Source organism: Coffea arabica, chromosome 7e, assembly GCF_036785885.1.
Source record: "Coffea arabica cultivar ET-39 chromosome 7e, Coffea Arabica ET-39 HiFi, whole genome shotgun sequence".
NCBI classification, from domain to species: Eukaryota; Viridiplantae; Streptophyta; class Magnoliopsida; order Gentianales; family Rubiaceae; genus Coffea; species Coffea arabica.
Genome location: NC_092323.1, coordinates 5171214 through 5186977, shown reverse-complemented (window position 1 = coordinate 5186977; position 15764 = coordinate 5171214). Strand labels below are relative to the sequence as shown.

The following is a 15764-nucleotide window of genomic DNA, read 5'->3' as shown; positions in this document are numbered from 1 at the left end:
AGATTGGCAGTTTTTATTTTTATTTTTTCCAGATTGAAGTTTTTGAGAGTTTTTCTAAAAGATATTATTACAGCATCTTTTTTTTTTGGGGTTTAAAAAAGGTTCATATCATAAAATAGTGATTGAGAAATGAATTAAAAATTATAATGAGAAAACAACAAAAAGAAAAGCAAAAAAAGAGAAGGCGATTTGAAAACATTCCGGAGTATTTCATTTTTCGTTTATGAAATTAAACAACTACCATTAGTATATTTTTTTCCACTAGGATCATAATGGTTGACTGGGTGGGACCAGGGATGGGATGGGGCGCCGAATTACCATTAGCAAGTTCTTTCATTTGTCACTCGAAATTTCCCTCCCTCCAACGCCCTGAATCCCTAAGCATCCGCTGCAAATCAAGTCCCTGCATGCCGCATGGGGGCTGTCCTCCCCAACAAAGCCACAATTGACCGTTGGAGACTTCTTCCTCAATGCTCAAAAGACTCCTGAGACAGCGTACGGACAAAGACGGATGAATAGTGAAATCTCATCCTTAGTAGAGTAGACAGCAATGGTTCCTCCAATCTCACACACCCCTGCAAAACTCAACTCTCAAGACATGAAAGATGATGGCCAAGCCAAGAAGATGCTATTATCTGAGTATGAGCAATCTAGGGAAGAACGAATCAAACAAAACCTTGAAAGAATGCAAAAACTTGGGATTTTTGATCTTTCTCTCAAACTCAAGTCTCTCAAGCCTGCTCCCCCCAACCCCAACCCATCCTGCACTCGCAGAAACCTTCGGCATTTCTCCCCTTTGCCTCCTCCTGGGCCCATTCGCCGCTCCTCAAGGTATAATTCTTTTCCCTCATCCGATCCTTCCTTTTTTTTTGGGATATAGAAAGGCACCTCTATATTGAGGTTTTCTAGATTTTATAGTATCATTTACAGCAGAAGATTCGTGCTGTTGGTTGCTGTATTTCTCAAGCCTACTCTGCTAAGCATCTGTGACTGTTATTCTGTAGAATAAAAATTGGGCTTTCATGCATTTATTTGATATTGATCAAAAGAGGGATTCTTTAATCAAATTTTTCTTCACAGAAAACTTATCGATTCTGACAAGACGATCTTTTTAATTTTTTCTTCTTCTTCTGGCTTCTAGCATTCGAATTCAAGATATGTTAATGGGAGTTTCCGTGTCTGTTTTTATGTCAGAAAGGTCGAGAATTTTGAGACTTGGCTAGAATTGGGCCGTTATAATGCTGCTTACTAAATGATAACAGTGCTCATATCCTGCCCTATTTCTGGTATTTAGGCTGCGGAATGGGACACCAGTTAGTTATTCTGAAGTGCATTTGACAAACGAAGATAAACCCTTTGAAAATGGGCTTGATTTGCTGAGAGAGGAGGGTTCGAGACCAGAAGTTTATACTGAAGAACATGAGAAGTTGTTGGGCAGCACTGAGATGAGCTGGACTCTTTTTGTGGATGGATTTGGAAAAGACGGAAAGCGTATTTATGATCCAGTGAATGGAAAGACCTGCCACCAGTGTAGGTGAGGAATTATTTTTCTTAAATGATGGCTTTGTGTTTTACTTTGTAGCATATCCTCTCTCTTTCCTGCTGATTTGGGTCATAAACCGGAAAGCACTTATCTTGTGCTTCCAAATTTGTAAGTCGAGCTTTGAGGACTTTTTTATATACCAAATTCCATTTAATTGTCTACATTTGAGTCTGTTGCTAATTCCTTTGGGTTATCGTGCTGTCACTTGCTGTTTTTGGATTAAAATTATAGCTAGAGTGTATCTGCATATTCTGGTTATTCCCACTGTTTTGCAGGCAGAAAACTCTTGGTCATCGCACTCACTGCAGCAACTGCAACAAGGTGCAGGGACAATTCTGTGGAGATTGTCTGTATATGAGGTACTAACATAACATAACTATCTCCTTCTCGGATCAAAATATAATACAACTCCATGTTTGACAGCGTTTGCTTATTGAGTGCTGGACTTAACCATACATTTGGCACAATGGTTGAGGATTTTGTTATCACATTTATGCCATTAAGAACTTGAACCGTATTGCCATTTAATTTTTTTTTTATTTTGCCATTTAATGCATTCAAAGTTTCTTGTATAGACTTCTTGCTGGCAAAAGATCACGGTTCATTGTGCTCTCTCAAGTGTTATATTTTCAGTCATTTAGTTCTCAATACCCTTTTGTGTTTTTTTGCAAGAAACTTTAATCTCAGTGTAATCCCTTGCGTTGGACAATTCTCTCAGATATTCTAATTCAATTATTTTGTCATCCAAACCTCATACCGGTTCATTCGATGTGGAAATGGTTTTTGACTGGTTTTGTATGCACAACTTGTTCAAACCATTTGAAAAGGGTTTTAAAAAGCTCAAAATGGTGTACATTAATTAGTCCTCTAACTCATTAGTTTTTGCTACATCAATCAATTGCGGCAAGGAACGTGAGCATTATTCAAATTATTTGGGATTTATTGATTTAGCATTATCAGTAACTTTGTGCTTTAAGAAACAATTAAAGGAAGTATAAAAACAGGCTGTTGCTTAGAATGTATACAATCCAAACTTTACATTCAATAGTCAACTCTGGTCTGTTCTTTTCTTTCTGGATGCTGGGGAAATCCAACCAGTACTGGAAAGTTGTTTTTCATTTTTTTTTTCCTTATAAATCTTAGTATTGTCGGCAACTGCTCAAAGATCAGGACTTCAGTTTGTTTCGATCATCTGTAACCTTAATTTTTATGTGCTGATGCATTTTTTGGACAGATATGGGGAACATGTGCTTGAAGCAAACCAGAACCCAAACTGGATTTGCCCAGTATGTCGTGCTATTTGTAACTGTAGTTTATGCCGTCAATCAAAAGGGTGGCCTCCTACTGGCAGCCTTTATAGGAAGGTGTGCTTGTTTATCATCCTTCTCATCATCATCTTCTTCTTCAATGGTACCTGAACTTGGTTTGTCTTGAACTGTTTCCAGATTTCAAGTTTAGGTTTCAAGTCTGTCGCACATTACCTCGTACAAACACGGCGCAATTTAGCGACCAATTCAGGTACCAAGCTTCTAACTTCTGTGAAGAGATCACTACCATTTTCTGATGTGGAAGAAATATTGATTGATAAGATATCTTACTTGTCAAATGTAAAACTTCAAGGATTGGAATGTCCTCAATCTGAAGGCAAGATGACTGACGATTGCCTTGATGATGGTAAACAAGAGGAGAGCACAGACTCATTAAACAATAAAAACCATGGCCACACCAATGAGCTACCTGACAGTATTGCTGGACGACTGAGGCAGAGGCGAAAAGCAGTCAAAGAGCATGAGGAAGCAATGTCAACAGGCAAAAAAAATGGAACGGCGGACATAAAGCAGAAATTGAACAATAAAAATTCACCTCCGTCTAAAGCTGAAGCGACCGTAAACCATTCAAATTCGACCGCTCCAGATGTCACACCAGTAGCAGTCACAGACAGTATTGCTGGAAGACTAAGACAGAGGCGTAATCAGGGCAATCAGTATGAGGAGCAGAGGTCAGCAGGGGCAAAAGATGGTATTCCTGATTTTAAAGCTGAAGCTTCTCTAAATCATACTAATTCCGCTACTCCTCCAGATGTTGCACCCATAACACGATCAAACTCCAACAAGAGACGCGTCTCAGAACCATCCCCTGACAGCATTGCTGGGAGACTTAGACAGAGGCGTGCTGAAGTCTAGGTGATGTCATGCGTTGGCACTAGTCGAAAACGTATGCGGCCAACCGCTACTTTTGGTGCTTGTTAATTGTACGAAGTCCTAGCCCCAAAAAAAAAAAAAAAAAAAAAATGAAGGTGTTGATTCTTTTTGCTAAAACGTTGTCCAGCATCAGTGTAGCTAAGGCATTAAATTCCAATTTCAGGAAAGCCTGTAAAATGTTTGATCAGAAAGTCATTTTCTTTCTCTATTTCCCTTGACCGCTATCCTTTGGCATTGCTATTTAGTTTATGGGTTCTCCATTCTGTCTTGCCCGTTTCTGATTTCATGCAGCCCATAATGGGGAGCAGCCCAAGCCAAGTTAAATATGTCTTTCCTGTGGACATATTAATCTACTGAGTTGCTAAAGTGAAAAACGAAAATTTGATAAAGGATCGGCAAGCCAGAACCGTTGTTGGGCTTCAAAGTTCAATGAAGCATCTCCTCTGCCTGCACCAGAGGAAACAACGACATGAGTAAAGAAGAAAAAAAATGAAAAAACCAAATATTTGAATTGACTCTTTATCAAGATCTGTAGGAGCAAACATTATGAATTGAAGTTAAAATGACAGAATTTAGGAAAAGTAATGTAAAGCTATAAAGAGACACCAAAGCAAAAGGCATGCTTCCAAAAAGAGACCACTATCCGCAAAACACTACTAGTTACTAATGCTAACTTACTTTATAAAAGTAAAGTCATACGACTTGGTGCTTTGAACAACATCATCCATTCTGATTTCAGAGACTCCAAACTCAGTACATCTCACGGCCCTTTTTTTCCTGTCTATTTCTTTACCTGAAATTCTTTTTTCCATAAGACGATTGACTAACAAATAAAGTTAAAATCTCACGAAATAACCAGAGGCAAAGGGAGAAAAATTTGACTAACCTCTTATGGAAAAATATAGCCTTGGTTGATTGTTGGATGTTGAGTTTGTCCTTGTATTCTACATCCAAAGTTTACAAAAAAAAAAAAATCTCTCTTTGTGGTTGTTACAAATATAGTGGAATTAAGTGAGTTTAAGGGTGTTAAGGACACCAGCCAAAGTACTATATGCACATGCACTAGATCTTGTAGCACTTACCAATGAGGCCTTATCAATTAGTATTACACATAAGAAATCAATTACAGACACTAATACAATTTGATATGTCTTTTATAGACAAACTTGGTATTTGCGATCCCAGATAAGATCGGTTCAGGATCAGGGATCCTTTTCTATAAGATAGGAAGGGCTGTAGCACAAAATATATTTCTAAGTAATTGCCCCATAGATCCTATATCTATCTATATGAAAAAGAAATCACGTAACGAGGGGGATTCTTATTTGTACAAATGGTACTTTGAACTTAGAACGAGCATGAAAAAATTAACGATACTAGCATTTTAAGGGGCTCACGTCCCCGTCTACAAAAGATTTTGGTTAGGCATCAAACCAAAAAGAGTAAGTTATTATAAACCTTTGGGCCGTTAAGTAATTTATGTTATTTAGACTCTTTTGTATTTTTACTTTTAGGTACCTTTCGGACCTTGGAATTATTTTCTAGGTTTTGTACTCTCTTTTTGTTAGATAGTAAATCCGTTATCCTTTCATTGGTGAATATAGATCAGTGCGACCAACTCACGTAAAATTTTGTGTTTCTTTGTTTGATTTATTTGTTTCGTTATTGTTTTTATTGAGTTGTGAAGAACCATCATATTATTTTCGTTAGCGTATTTCCTGGGGCAGACCGAACATTGGGGGCGGGGTATTTCAATCAAGAAAAGCATTTCGATGAGCTTTTTTTTTTTTTTTTTCCAGAAGTAAAAAGGGACATTATGGGTTCACCTCCCAAGGGAAAAGTAAAAGCCCATTAACTTTGAATAATATCATTCCAGCAGACAAACAACTCGGACATGCAATCAATCAATTTCAGATTAAAATGAGTAACTGGAAATAGCTGAGCGCATTTGAGTTCCTCTTTTCTCTTGCAAAGCTACAATTTTGTTACCAATAAAAGTTACACAAAAAAATTAGAAATATTTATGTTTAAATAGCTCAGATCTGTTGCACTTTTATTCTTCGAGACGAGAAGAGTCATATATCTACTTAATGTGTAAGCCTAGGCTTCCTGAAATACTACTACTGTTATTGTTTAAGATGTGGAAGCTCTTCCATCATTTATTTTATTATGCTCTTCCACCTGTATGGGTATGTTGAAATAAAACTAAACCTTTTAAAGAGAACCCCAAAACAAAAACACAAAAAAAAAAGCGAGATAATTATGTACCTCCACTAGGAGAAAGTTAACTGTGGTGAGCAAATTAATTAGGGAATGGCGGCCGGCACGATGATGATGTTTAATGTTTGATCAAGTTCATACTTGCAGAGATTAATCTATCTCCAGCCAAATAGTACAAATGATGAAGAAATCAGATCGATAATGGCCAGTATTGAATGGACGTTATATGCTATCTAGTTTATGTACGGGGTAGCTTTTTATCATCTCTCATTTCTCCATATGAAAAACGATGGGTTTGGCCTTTTCATGATCTTTGCTTTCTGGGTGAATGCGTTGCTTTCCAACCGTCATAGGATGCTATTGCCACGAAAGAGATTGCATTTGCATGCATCTTCAAACCCGCAAAATTCCACCCAAAATTAATACTACTACATATGATTTGTCAAGACAAGACAGATTCCATTCGAGATGTTGGAATTGGAAGCTACGGCCGTGGAACTTCTTGTGGAAACAAAATGGTCATCTCTTCATTCAGTAGAGCGTCTGCATCTTCAAAGGATGCATACGATAAAAATATATTTTAATGCATGATGCAGTACCGGAAAAGAACTTATTCATTTTTTACTTCAAGTAAATTTTTTTTTAAACAAAAAGGAAAAGAAAAGAAAAATAACAACTTGGCTTTTTAGAGTTTCACAGTTCACTACTCTTTTTATTTATTTATTTATTTATTTTTTTTGGTCGACACAGGAGTGTCCGAGTCAATCCTTACGGGGCCCGACTAATCCCCTGAGCCCCAGGCCCGGCGCCCTAATCCGGCCCGAACACGTTAAGTGCGCGGAGGAATCCAGCGGAGCGGTGACTCGAACTTGGGACCTCAAGGGTCACCGGTGAGAGGCGCTACCGCTGGACAGTTCACTGCTCTTTTTAAACAAGGCCAAGTTGGTTGACTTGGGAACTCAACTTACGAAGATAATTCATGATTTCTTGTTAGGTTAAAAAAAATAGATGTATATTCACCGTCACATGCATCGATGAGGCCAAGAGCCCATAATAAGGACAACATGGGAAAAAGTTTTGAGGCCGCAGCATTAAATATGGCTGTTATTTATTATTATTATTATTATTTTGGTATTGGGTCCAAAGTTTATACCTACCTGGTCTAGTAATTGGTGCTGACTAAAGGTCGTTGAGTTTGACCTACTGTCCTTCACTTTTAGTAATTGATTTTGCAGATTCAATTGAATTTTAGAAATTATCACTACTTAGAAGATATGTATAACTATATATATATATATATAGTATGAAATAGCTGATCAGCAGTCTTCATAAACAGCTTCAACTACTGCTAGTCTACTACTACAAAATAAATGCATATCCTAATTGATGTGGCCAATGGGCCACAAAAAAATATCTTTAAAATAATTGGCCATTAGAGAGTTCCGTACGTGCAAGTCAAGCGATCGAATCCCTTAACTTGCATTCAAAAAACACAGATTTTAAATTGTGACCAGGTCTAAATAAATTTGGATGATATTCAAGAACAAATAAGATAATCAAGTAAAGCACTGGTAGTAGTGAGTATTTTCCTGGCAATACAAGCTACAATGGAGGGAAAAAAGGACAAGAAGGAAAAGAGGGTATGTAGAAAGATTGCATTCCCAACCTTTAATTAAAGTCAATAACAGAAGGTCTATTAACAATCAAAAGTAAACAATTGCAGTCAATTAGCCCTTTCTCTTACTTCCTCCTGCCAACAATTTTTGGGGTTTTGTGCCATAGTCCACCAATTCACCACCAACTGATATCAGGGCAAGGAATCCAAAGGATGTGTTAGAACGGAGCAGTAGAAAAATGATCTTTATGCTTGCAACTAAGAGGACAAGTAGCTAGTGCGTTAAATACAATCAAGTAATAAACGAGTGTTTCAACAAAGGATTAAGGTGGTTACTTTTCTTTGCTAATAGTACTATAAATTAATATGATCCCTCAACGAAAAAGGAAAAATTTGAAGAAAAAAAAGAAAAGAAATAAGAAAGGCCGCTAATGATCATAAAATTGTGCTTGGTGGCTGTGTGGGACCAGTTTGGTCATATTCTCAACTGTGTTTCCATTATCCTTCCTTCCGATAATTGACCTAGTCTAATGTCTAATATGGGGATTTGGTGATGGGACTCCTAGGGTTAGAGCCAATCGACGGTACGAGCTGATTGTTGCATTGCAGTTCCTCGCTAACCAAATTGTCATTATCCTGAACCGAAACTTAAACAGGAAAGAATAATTAGGGTTTTTTTTGGGGTTATATTTCTTTTAAAATCATTCAAAAACCTCCCTCATATTTTATTGAAATGAATTTTTTGTCTTTGATTTTTTAAAATATTAACTTTAGATCTCTTACGAATTCAAGTTAACAAAATTTGGTATCAACCTAAATTTCTAATCACTTTTTAGCCTGAAATCACAAAATGATCCATATGCAGTCATTTTTTTTTATGTACAAAAAAAGATAAGATCTTGCTTTTTAGTGACAAAGATGAATATAAAATGGATCAAATCTTTATGTTTTTAAGGAAAACGAATCCGAATAAGGTAATTTGTTTAACTACAAATGAGATCTCTTAAAACGTTTACTTTACATTTCTTACAAATTCAAGTTAATGAAATGTGGTATCAACTTAAATTTGAGAGTGTGGAGTGTTTAAAATTGAAAGTTCATGATGCAAAGTGGTTAAAATTAAAATTTAGAGCGTAAAGCAAAAAAAAAAAAAAGAGTGAATTAAGTCCGACAGTGCAACGTGGAGTTTATCCTGAATTTCTAAGATGGAATTGGCAAAGTTTTAGTGATACAGTACCGCCCCTTCTAAAACCGAGCCATGATGAATTGTCACCCCACCTGCCTTACCCAGTGCTGCACTTGATAAGCATATGCACACATAAAAGGATTTTGATAAATCGGTAAACCGGTAATGATTTCGGAAAAAAAGGCAATGAGAAAGAAAAAGGGGCCATATAAAGTTATGAATACTACTACTACTTACATACAAGTGTTCTGTATCCAACAATGCATGCATTTATTGCATTGAATCAATTATTGCTTCCCCTTTTTTTTTTTCTTTTTAACTGTTTTTTCTTTTTTTCCCCCGGTTCGGGTGGTCCAGGAGCCTCTTGTTTTCTTGGCGAGATATGTGCATTGTGCAAATAAAGCAGTCCAGTTGACATGGTTTAGTTAAACCTTCGATTCTTTTTTTCCCAAGCCCCATTGTTTATTAGTATTTATTAAACCTTCCAATTTCTCAAAGCTATAAAAAAATTCTACAGGTATTGCTTTCCGGATACTCTTGAAAATTTATTGTCTATGTCTTAACAGATCACCTGAATTGTTAATGAGAAAACAATATATATATATTTATTATATAGGATTAATCTTTCATACACTGACAGTGCATATATTATCAGCGTTATATGAATTACAATTATACAAAATTTTATATATATATATATATTTTTGGTAATCACTAGAAGTCAACTTGAGGCAAATGCTTTATTGGATGGTCCCAATGGAGACCCAAAATTTTTTTTAAAAAAAGGCTTAATACATGGGTTTCTTTTTTTAAAAAAAAAAAAAATTGGGGTAAGATAACTAATGGAACATGACGTTGCTAAGACTTTATAATCTACTTTGATCAAAATTGTGATGTGTTGTATGTATCTCACAATTATGAGTTACATGTAACATCATATAGAAACAAAAAAAAGAAGGAACTCGAGATTGTAAAATTTTAACTTAATCCAAATGATTTTGACTTAATTTACTTCCCCCATCCCCCCGTTATAACAAAGGAAAAACAAACAGTACAGGCAATTTTGATTTAATTTATCTATGTCTTATTTTCCTATTAAATTTATTCTCAATGGAATTTGCAACAAAACGGAAAGAAAGAGTAGTATTATAGTACAATCGGTTGGACGGACCTTGGAGAAAACTGCATAAAACAGCTTTTACAAGCTAAGCAAAAAGCCAGCTGATTGGCGTTTGACTTTCAGCTAAAACTGTGCGTTAGAGAAGAGGGGTCATACTAGGTCCCACCAAGCACAGAAAACTTGTTTATTGCTTCCAGTTGATTAAAAATTTCAATTAATTAGTAAAACAAAAATATTATTGTCTGGCAGTAACAGAGGAGCACTTGGTGGTGCATTGAAAGTCAAAATGTGAATTGTCCCAGCTTTACAAATAAACGAGGAAAGGCGAGTGTTTTATTGTGCATAATGCAAATTATGCACTTTGGGATGCCCAAGTCTAAAGCCAGATAGGGTCAATGACAAAGAGAGATAAGTGCACAGTGGGGGGAGGTAATCAATAGGGGTATGTTTTTTGATTCACAAATCACAGAGGAAGTAAATGTGCATTTGCTGGGAGAAAGGTCTGCTCTTAGTAATTGGCTTCCGGGAAAGAAATAAAGAGAGAGAAAGCTAAGGGGGGAGAGAGAGAGAGCGAGCGAGATAGCTTGGAGCTGCTTTCAGGGGGTTCAAGCAACCTTGAGCTTTAAGGGGGGATGGTATTATCTTCTTAAATTGTCTAGTTCTGCTGTGCCGGTGCAATATTAGCAGTACTAGTAGTTTTCTGCAATATTCACTAGCAGTGTCTTTTCTGGTGTCTTTTCTTTACCATTTCTTGTGGGATCTGGATTTAAGGCTCTGGGCTTCTTTGGTTTTCCTCTACTCCATGGCTAGTTTTAGTTTGATTTTAATTGTTTGACTATTTTTAGATGTGGGTTTTTTCATAAAGACTGAATCTTTGAATCTTCGGTCTTGAATTTTTACTCTGGTTGTTCAATTTTCTTTCCTTTTCTCGTCTTTTCTAGCCATTCTTGGAAAGTCAGTACTTTTAAAATAGTCTACTATCTTCACTGGATTCACTGATTAAACCTTAAATTCTGTGGGTATCACTTATCCTCTTTCCTTGTATATCTTTGTTTCCAATTGTATTGTCTGAACGATTTTCGGCGGAGGTCAAATCTAGGGTTTCTTGATCTGATACTTTTCTCATTTTCCTCAATTCTTTTCTGCAAAGTCTGGTCTTCTCGTTTGAATTATTTGCTAAAGCCAATGCTCAGCTTCTTTCCCTCCTTAAGACAGGGAATTTGATTTCGGAAAGCAAAGGTTTTGATTCCTGGAAGCTTTTTAGCTTGATGACTTTTGCTTTTTCTTGAAATTAGGTTTGAACTTGAGCCTTTTTCTTTGGAGTTTGCTGGTTGATGGGCTAAACATACCCTTTTATTCTGGTGACTCATTTATTTGATTACTGTTTTCTGGTTTTCTCCTAACCTTCAGAGAGGGAAAAAAAAAAAAGAAGAAGCTTTGATGCATCTTTCACTATGGAAGCCAATATCTCACTGTGCTGCTCTGATTTTGGATAAGAAGAGCAGAAGAAAAGAGGGGTCTAGTCACTCAACGGAGGAAATTAAGAGAAATCCATCAATTTTGAGGAAATTGCAAGAGCACAAGCTTAGGGAGGCTCTTGAGGAAGCTTCCGAGGATGGGTCTCTTGTTAAATCTCAGGATATGGACTCAGAGTCGATGGCAAATCAAGACGAGGGCTTGGGCCGATCGCGGTCCCTTGCAAGGCTACATGCTCAGAAAGAATTTCTGAGAGCCACTGCTCTTGCTGCCGAGCGTATCTTTGAAGCGGAGGACACCATTCCAGACCTTGAGGAAACATATTCAAAGTTTGTCACCATGTATCCCAAGTACCAGTCGTCAGGGAGGATTGATGAGCTGAGGTCAGATGAGTACTCTCACCTTTCTGGCTCTATTCCTAAAGTGTGTCTTGATTACTGTGGATTTGGGTTATTTTCATTCCTTCAAACTGTGCATTATTGGGAGTCATCTACATTTAGCCTGTCTGAGATTACTGCTAATCTGAGCAATCATGCTTTGTATGGTGGTGCTGAAAAGGGTACTGTTGAATATGATATAAAGGCCAGAATAATGGATTATTTGAACATTCCTGAGCATGAATATGGTCTTGTTTTTACTGTTAGCCGAGGGTCAGCTTTTAAACTGCTAGCTGAGTCCTATCCTTTTCATACAAACAAAAGGTTGTTGACGATGTTTGATCATGAAAGTCAGTCAGTGAATTGGATGGCTCAAAGTGCCAGAGAGAAAGGTGCTAAAGTTCATAGTGCTTGGTTTAAATGGCCAACCCTTAAACTCTGCTCAACTGATCTAAGAAAGCAAATTTCTAATAAAAAGAGGAGGAAGAAAGATTCAGCAGTTGGTCTTTTTGTCTTCCCTGTCCAGTCTCGAGTTACTGGCGCAAAGTACTCTTACCAGTGGATGGCACTGGCTCAGCAGAACAACTGGCATGTCTTACTCGATGCTGGAGCTTTGGGTCCAAAAGACATGGATTCTCTTGGACTATCTCTATTTCGGCCTGATTTCATCATAACATCCTTTTACCGGGTATTTGGGTACGACCCAACTGGATTTGGATGCCTCCTGATCAAGAAATCTGTGATGGGAAGCCTACAGAATCAGTCAGGCCATGCTGGGTCTGGCATAGTGAAAATTACTCCCATTTTCCCTCTATATCTGAGTGATTCAATTGATGGTTTTCCTGGATTGATTGAGGATGATGAAGTTGGTGAGAATGGTGAAACTAAAACTGAAACTCGTCCAGGATCTCAGTTGCCTGCTTTTTCGGGTGCATTCACTTCTGCCCAGGTAAGGGATGTATTTGAGACTGAGATGGAACATGATAACAGTTCTGACAGGGATGGCGCGAGCACCATATTTGAAGAAACTGAGAGTATTTCCATTGGGGAGGTAATGAAAAGTCCAGTTTTTAGTGAAGATGAATCCTCTGATAATTCCCTCTGGATTGATCTGGGTCAGAGTCCTTTGGGTTCAGATAGTGCTGGTCAATTGAACAAACAAAAGGTGGCCTCTCCAGCACCACCATTTTGGTTTGCTGGCTGGAAGAATAATAAGAGGCTGTCACCAAAACTGGCAAAGACACTGAACAGCCCCATGTATGATCAAGAGGCAACCCCAGGGCACACTGAGGACCACATGCTGTCATTTGATGCTGCTGTTCGATCTGTGTCTCAGGAATTTGACCATGTACAGGAGAATTCTGGTGAAGAGCAGTCAAACGAAAGAAATGTTAATCTTAGAGAAAGCAGAAAAGCTCCTGGTAATCGCCATATTCAGGAAATTGAAGAAGAACCTGAAACCTTGGAAGCAGTTCGGATGTTAAATTCTGCTGTCAAGGGATCTAATCTTAGAAACTCAGATTCTCTTTCTCAGTCACGAATCCTTGAGAATGGTTCAGCTGCTGCACTGTGTCCCGAGCCAAAAGAGAGTGCTATAAGGAGGGAGACAGAAGGTGAATTCAGATTACTTGAAAGGAGAGAAGGAAACAGATACGCTGGCGGCAGATTTTTTGGCATCGAGGAGATTGAGCAGCCTGGAAGCAGGGGAAGAAGAGTATCCTTTAGCATGGAAGACGCCCATAAATCACGTCTCAGCCATACTACGGAGGCAGGAGAGCTATCTGCCACAAGCCTGGATGATGAGGAGTACGTTAGCGATGGGGAGTATGGTGATGGCCAAGAGTCCGATAGAAGAGAACCTGAGATAATATGCCGGCATCTTGATCACATAAATATGTTGGGACTCAATAAGACCACCCTTAGACTACGGTTTCTCATCAATTGGTTGGTAACATCATTGCTCCAACTAAGAGTACCTGGTCCAAATGGGGAGGATAATCTTCCCCTTGTCCACATTTATGGGCCAAAAATCAAATATGAAAGAGGTGCAGCTGTTGCATTTAATGTAAAAGATCGGAACAGGGGCTTAATCAGTCCTGAAGTTGTACAGAAGCTCGCAGAGTCACATGGCATCTCTCTTGGTGTGGGTATTCTTAGTCATATTCGGATATTAGATAGCCCAAAGCAGCAACGTGGTGCTTTCAACCTGGAAGATACCACACTCTGCAAGCCAATGGAGAATGGCAGGCATGATGTTAGAAGCGGGTTCATCAGGGTTGAAGTTGTCACTGCCTCTCTTGGCTTTCTAACTAATTTTGATGATGTTTACAAGTTGTGGGCTTTTGTGGCTAAGTTTCTCAACCCCACATTTATTAAAGAAGGTGGCCTTCCAACTGTGATGGAAGATGCAGAAGCACAAGGCTGAATGCTAGAAATGAGCTTTTGCTGACCTTGCCTTGGGGGTGGGCGAGATCTAAGAGATGTGATTGCCTAAACTGGGCTAAATCTCTGAGACTGCAAATATCCAGATGCAAGAGCGAGGAAGAGAACTGAGAGATTTTGCTGGATTTTTTCCCCCCTTTGCGCCATTATGCTGCAATCTGGGTATATTTGTTCATTCGTGGTTTTTCTTGGTTAAAACTGTCATATTTTACCTCGTTGAGTTTCTTGTAGAGTTAGCATTAGAAATTTGTATCATCTGAGGTAGTAGTTATGACCTAAAGCAGATATACCAACTGACATTTGGCTCGTGACCAAATTGTTCTCTATTGTATGTTATTGAGATTATATTTTTGCTTGTTTGGCTCTTCAATGTCCTGTTCGGATGTACTAGTTTCTTAGCTTTTTTCAGTAGCTAAGATGAAGAAGCGGCACACTTCGTTCCTTTTGGTTTACTTATTATTTTTATTTTACGTATGGAGGATTGTTACAATAAAACCAGCCATACTTCGGTCCAATGTGTTGTAATATATCCAGTCCAATTTCAACGGTGGAATTCGTCAAAACAGGACAAGAAGTTGTTTACGAACCATTTAAGTTTACGATGGTGGTTATCCAAGCTTATCATCTCATAAATTTGATCGGTTGCTAATGTCAAACTCATCCTCAACAGGACTTAGATTAGCTTCCCTGGTCTTAGCTTTTGTCCTGATTCAATCTTGTTTTCGTTCTTAATGAGCTTCTATCACTTTCGGTAAAATGACACTTTATTTTCCCGGACTTGCGGGCAAAAAGCTTCATCAAATTTTATTCCTTGAAAAATGAGGAGTAGTAGTTTCTGCTGTGTCCAAGGAACAAGGACACATGAATTTTTTATATTAATTCAAGATAATCTATTCACGCTAATTTAAAAATCTTGTGCCCATCCACTGGTCGACAGAGGACTCTAAAGACCTTTATCAAATTTTACTATGAGACTTAATATTCGAATCTTGTGTGCTTAATAGTTAAGAGTGAAAAGGATACGAGAAGAAAGATTGAAAAAAAAAAGAAAAGAAAAGGGCCTTGTGCCCCATCAACTGCACGCTTTTTAACTCTATCCGTAGCTCGGTCATTAGTCTGACAACATGTTGCAGAATAACGTTGGGCACAAAGTAAACAAACTATGCATGGATGCTGCGATTCATTGTTCCCGCGTCTTCGGAGGAATAAGTCCCAAGACATGGAAGAATTAGAGAATAAAAACTCAGGGGAACTGATAATTTAAGGCGATTGGACATTTGCTCTTTTCCTTCGGTTTTAGTACTAGCAATTATTGTTGTTGGGCCACACCCATGGGGTTTTGTTTGCCATGAACGCTCAACTAATGCAGATAAATATACACACATCTGTGCGTGTGTGTAATCGCTCATTGCTCATCCTTTTGGGTTGAAAACTTTTTCCGACTTCGAGATTTTGTAGATTATGCCATCCCCACAAAGTTGGTGTTGAAGAAGACACAGCTTTTAAAATCTTTTGTTTTTTTTTTTTTTGGAGAAATTTATTCGGCGCAATACGGAATCTTGATCGTATATCAGACCCATGTTC

General features: G+C 38.0%; 2 protein-coding genes across 3 annotated transcripts; both read left to right on the top strand.

Annotated features, from left to right (window-relative positions):
- Positions 1-327: 327 nt before the first annotated feature.
- LOC113700339 (uncharacterized) lies at positions 328-3952 on the top strand. Of its 2 annotated transcripts, XM_027220762.2 has the most exons (7): positions 328-831; positions 1295-1534; positions 1819-1902; positions 2778-2907; positions 2989-3061; positions 3164-3542; positions 3623-3952. In XM_027220762.2, the coding sequence occupies exons 1-7, from the start codon at positions 551-553 to the stop codon at positions 3681-3683; spliced, it is 1248 nt and encodes a 415-aa protein (XP_027076563.2). In that variant the 5' UTR covers positions 328-550; the 3' UTR covers positions 3684-3952. The 2 variants fall into 2 exon arrangements, with proteins under 2 accessions (XP_027076563.2, XP_027076561.2); XM_027220760.2 differs by having other exon boundaries at positions 329-831; positions 3164-3952.
- Positions 3953-10200: 6248 nt separating this feature from the next.
- Positions 10201-14550, top strand: LOC113702293 (uncharacterized). Its single transcript, XM_072058755.1, has one exon. It carries the CDS (start codon positions 11326-11328, stop codon positions 14161-14163), a length of 2838 nt encoding a protein of 945 aa, XP_071914856.1. The 5' UTR covers positions 10201-11325; the 3' UTR covers positions 14164-14550.
- The last annotated feature ends 1214 nt before the right edge of the window (positions 14551-15764 follow it).

Excerpts from the sequence above, each read along its gene's own strand:
- LOC113700339 (XM_027220760.2), top strand. The coding sequence starts at position 551 with ATGGTTCCTCCAATCTCACACACCCCTGCAAAACTCAACTCTCAAGAC. Across the intron at positions 1,903-2,777 it reads GGAGATTGTCTGTATATGAG|ATATGGGGAACATGTGCTTG; the intron begins GTACTAACATAA and ends TTTTTTGGACAG. Across the intron at positions 2,908-2,988 it reads CTGGCAGCCTTTATAGGAAG|ATTTCAAGTTTAGGTTTCAA; the intron begins GTGTGCTTGTTT and ends AACTGTTTCCAG.
- LOC113702293 (XM_072058755.1), top strand. The coding sequence starts at position 11,326 with ATGCATCTTTCACTATGGAAGCCAATATCTCACTGTGCTGCTCTGATT.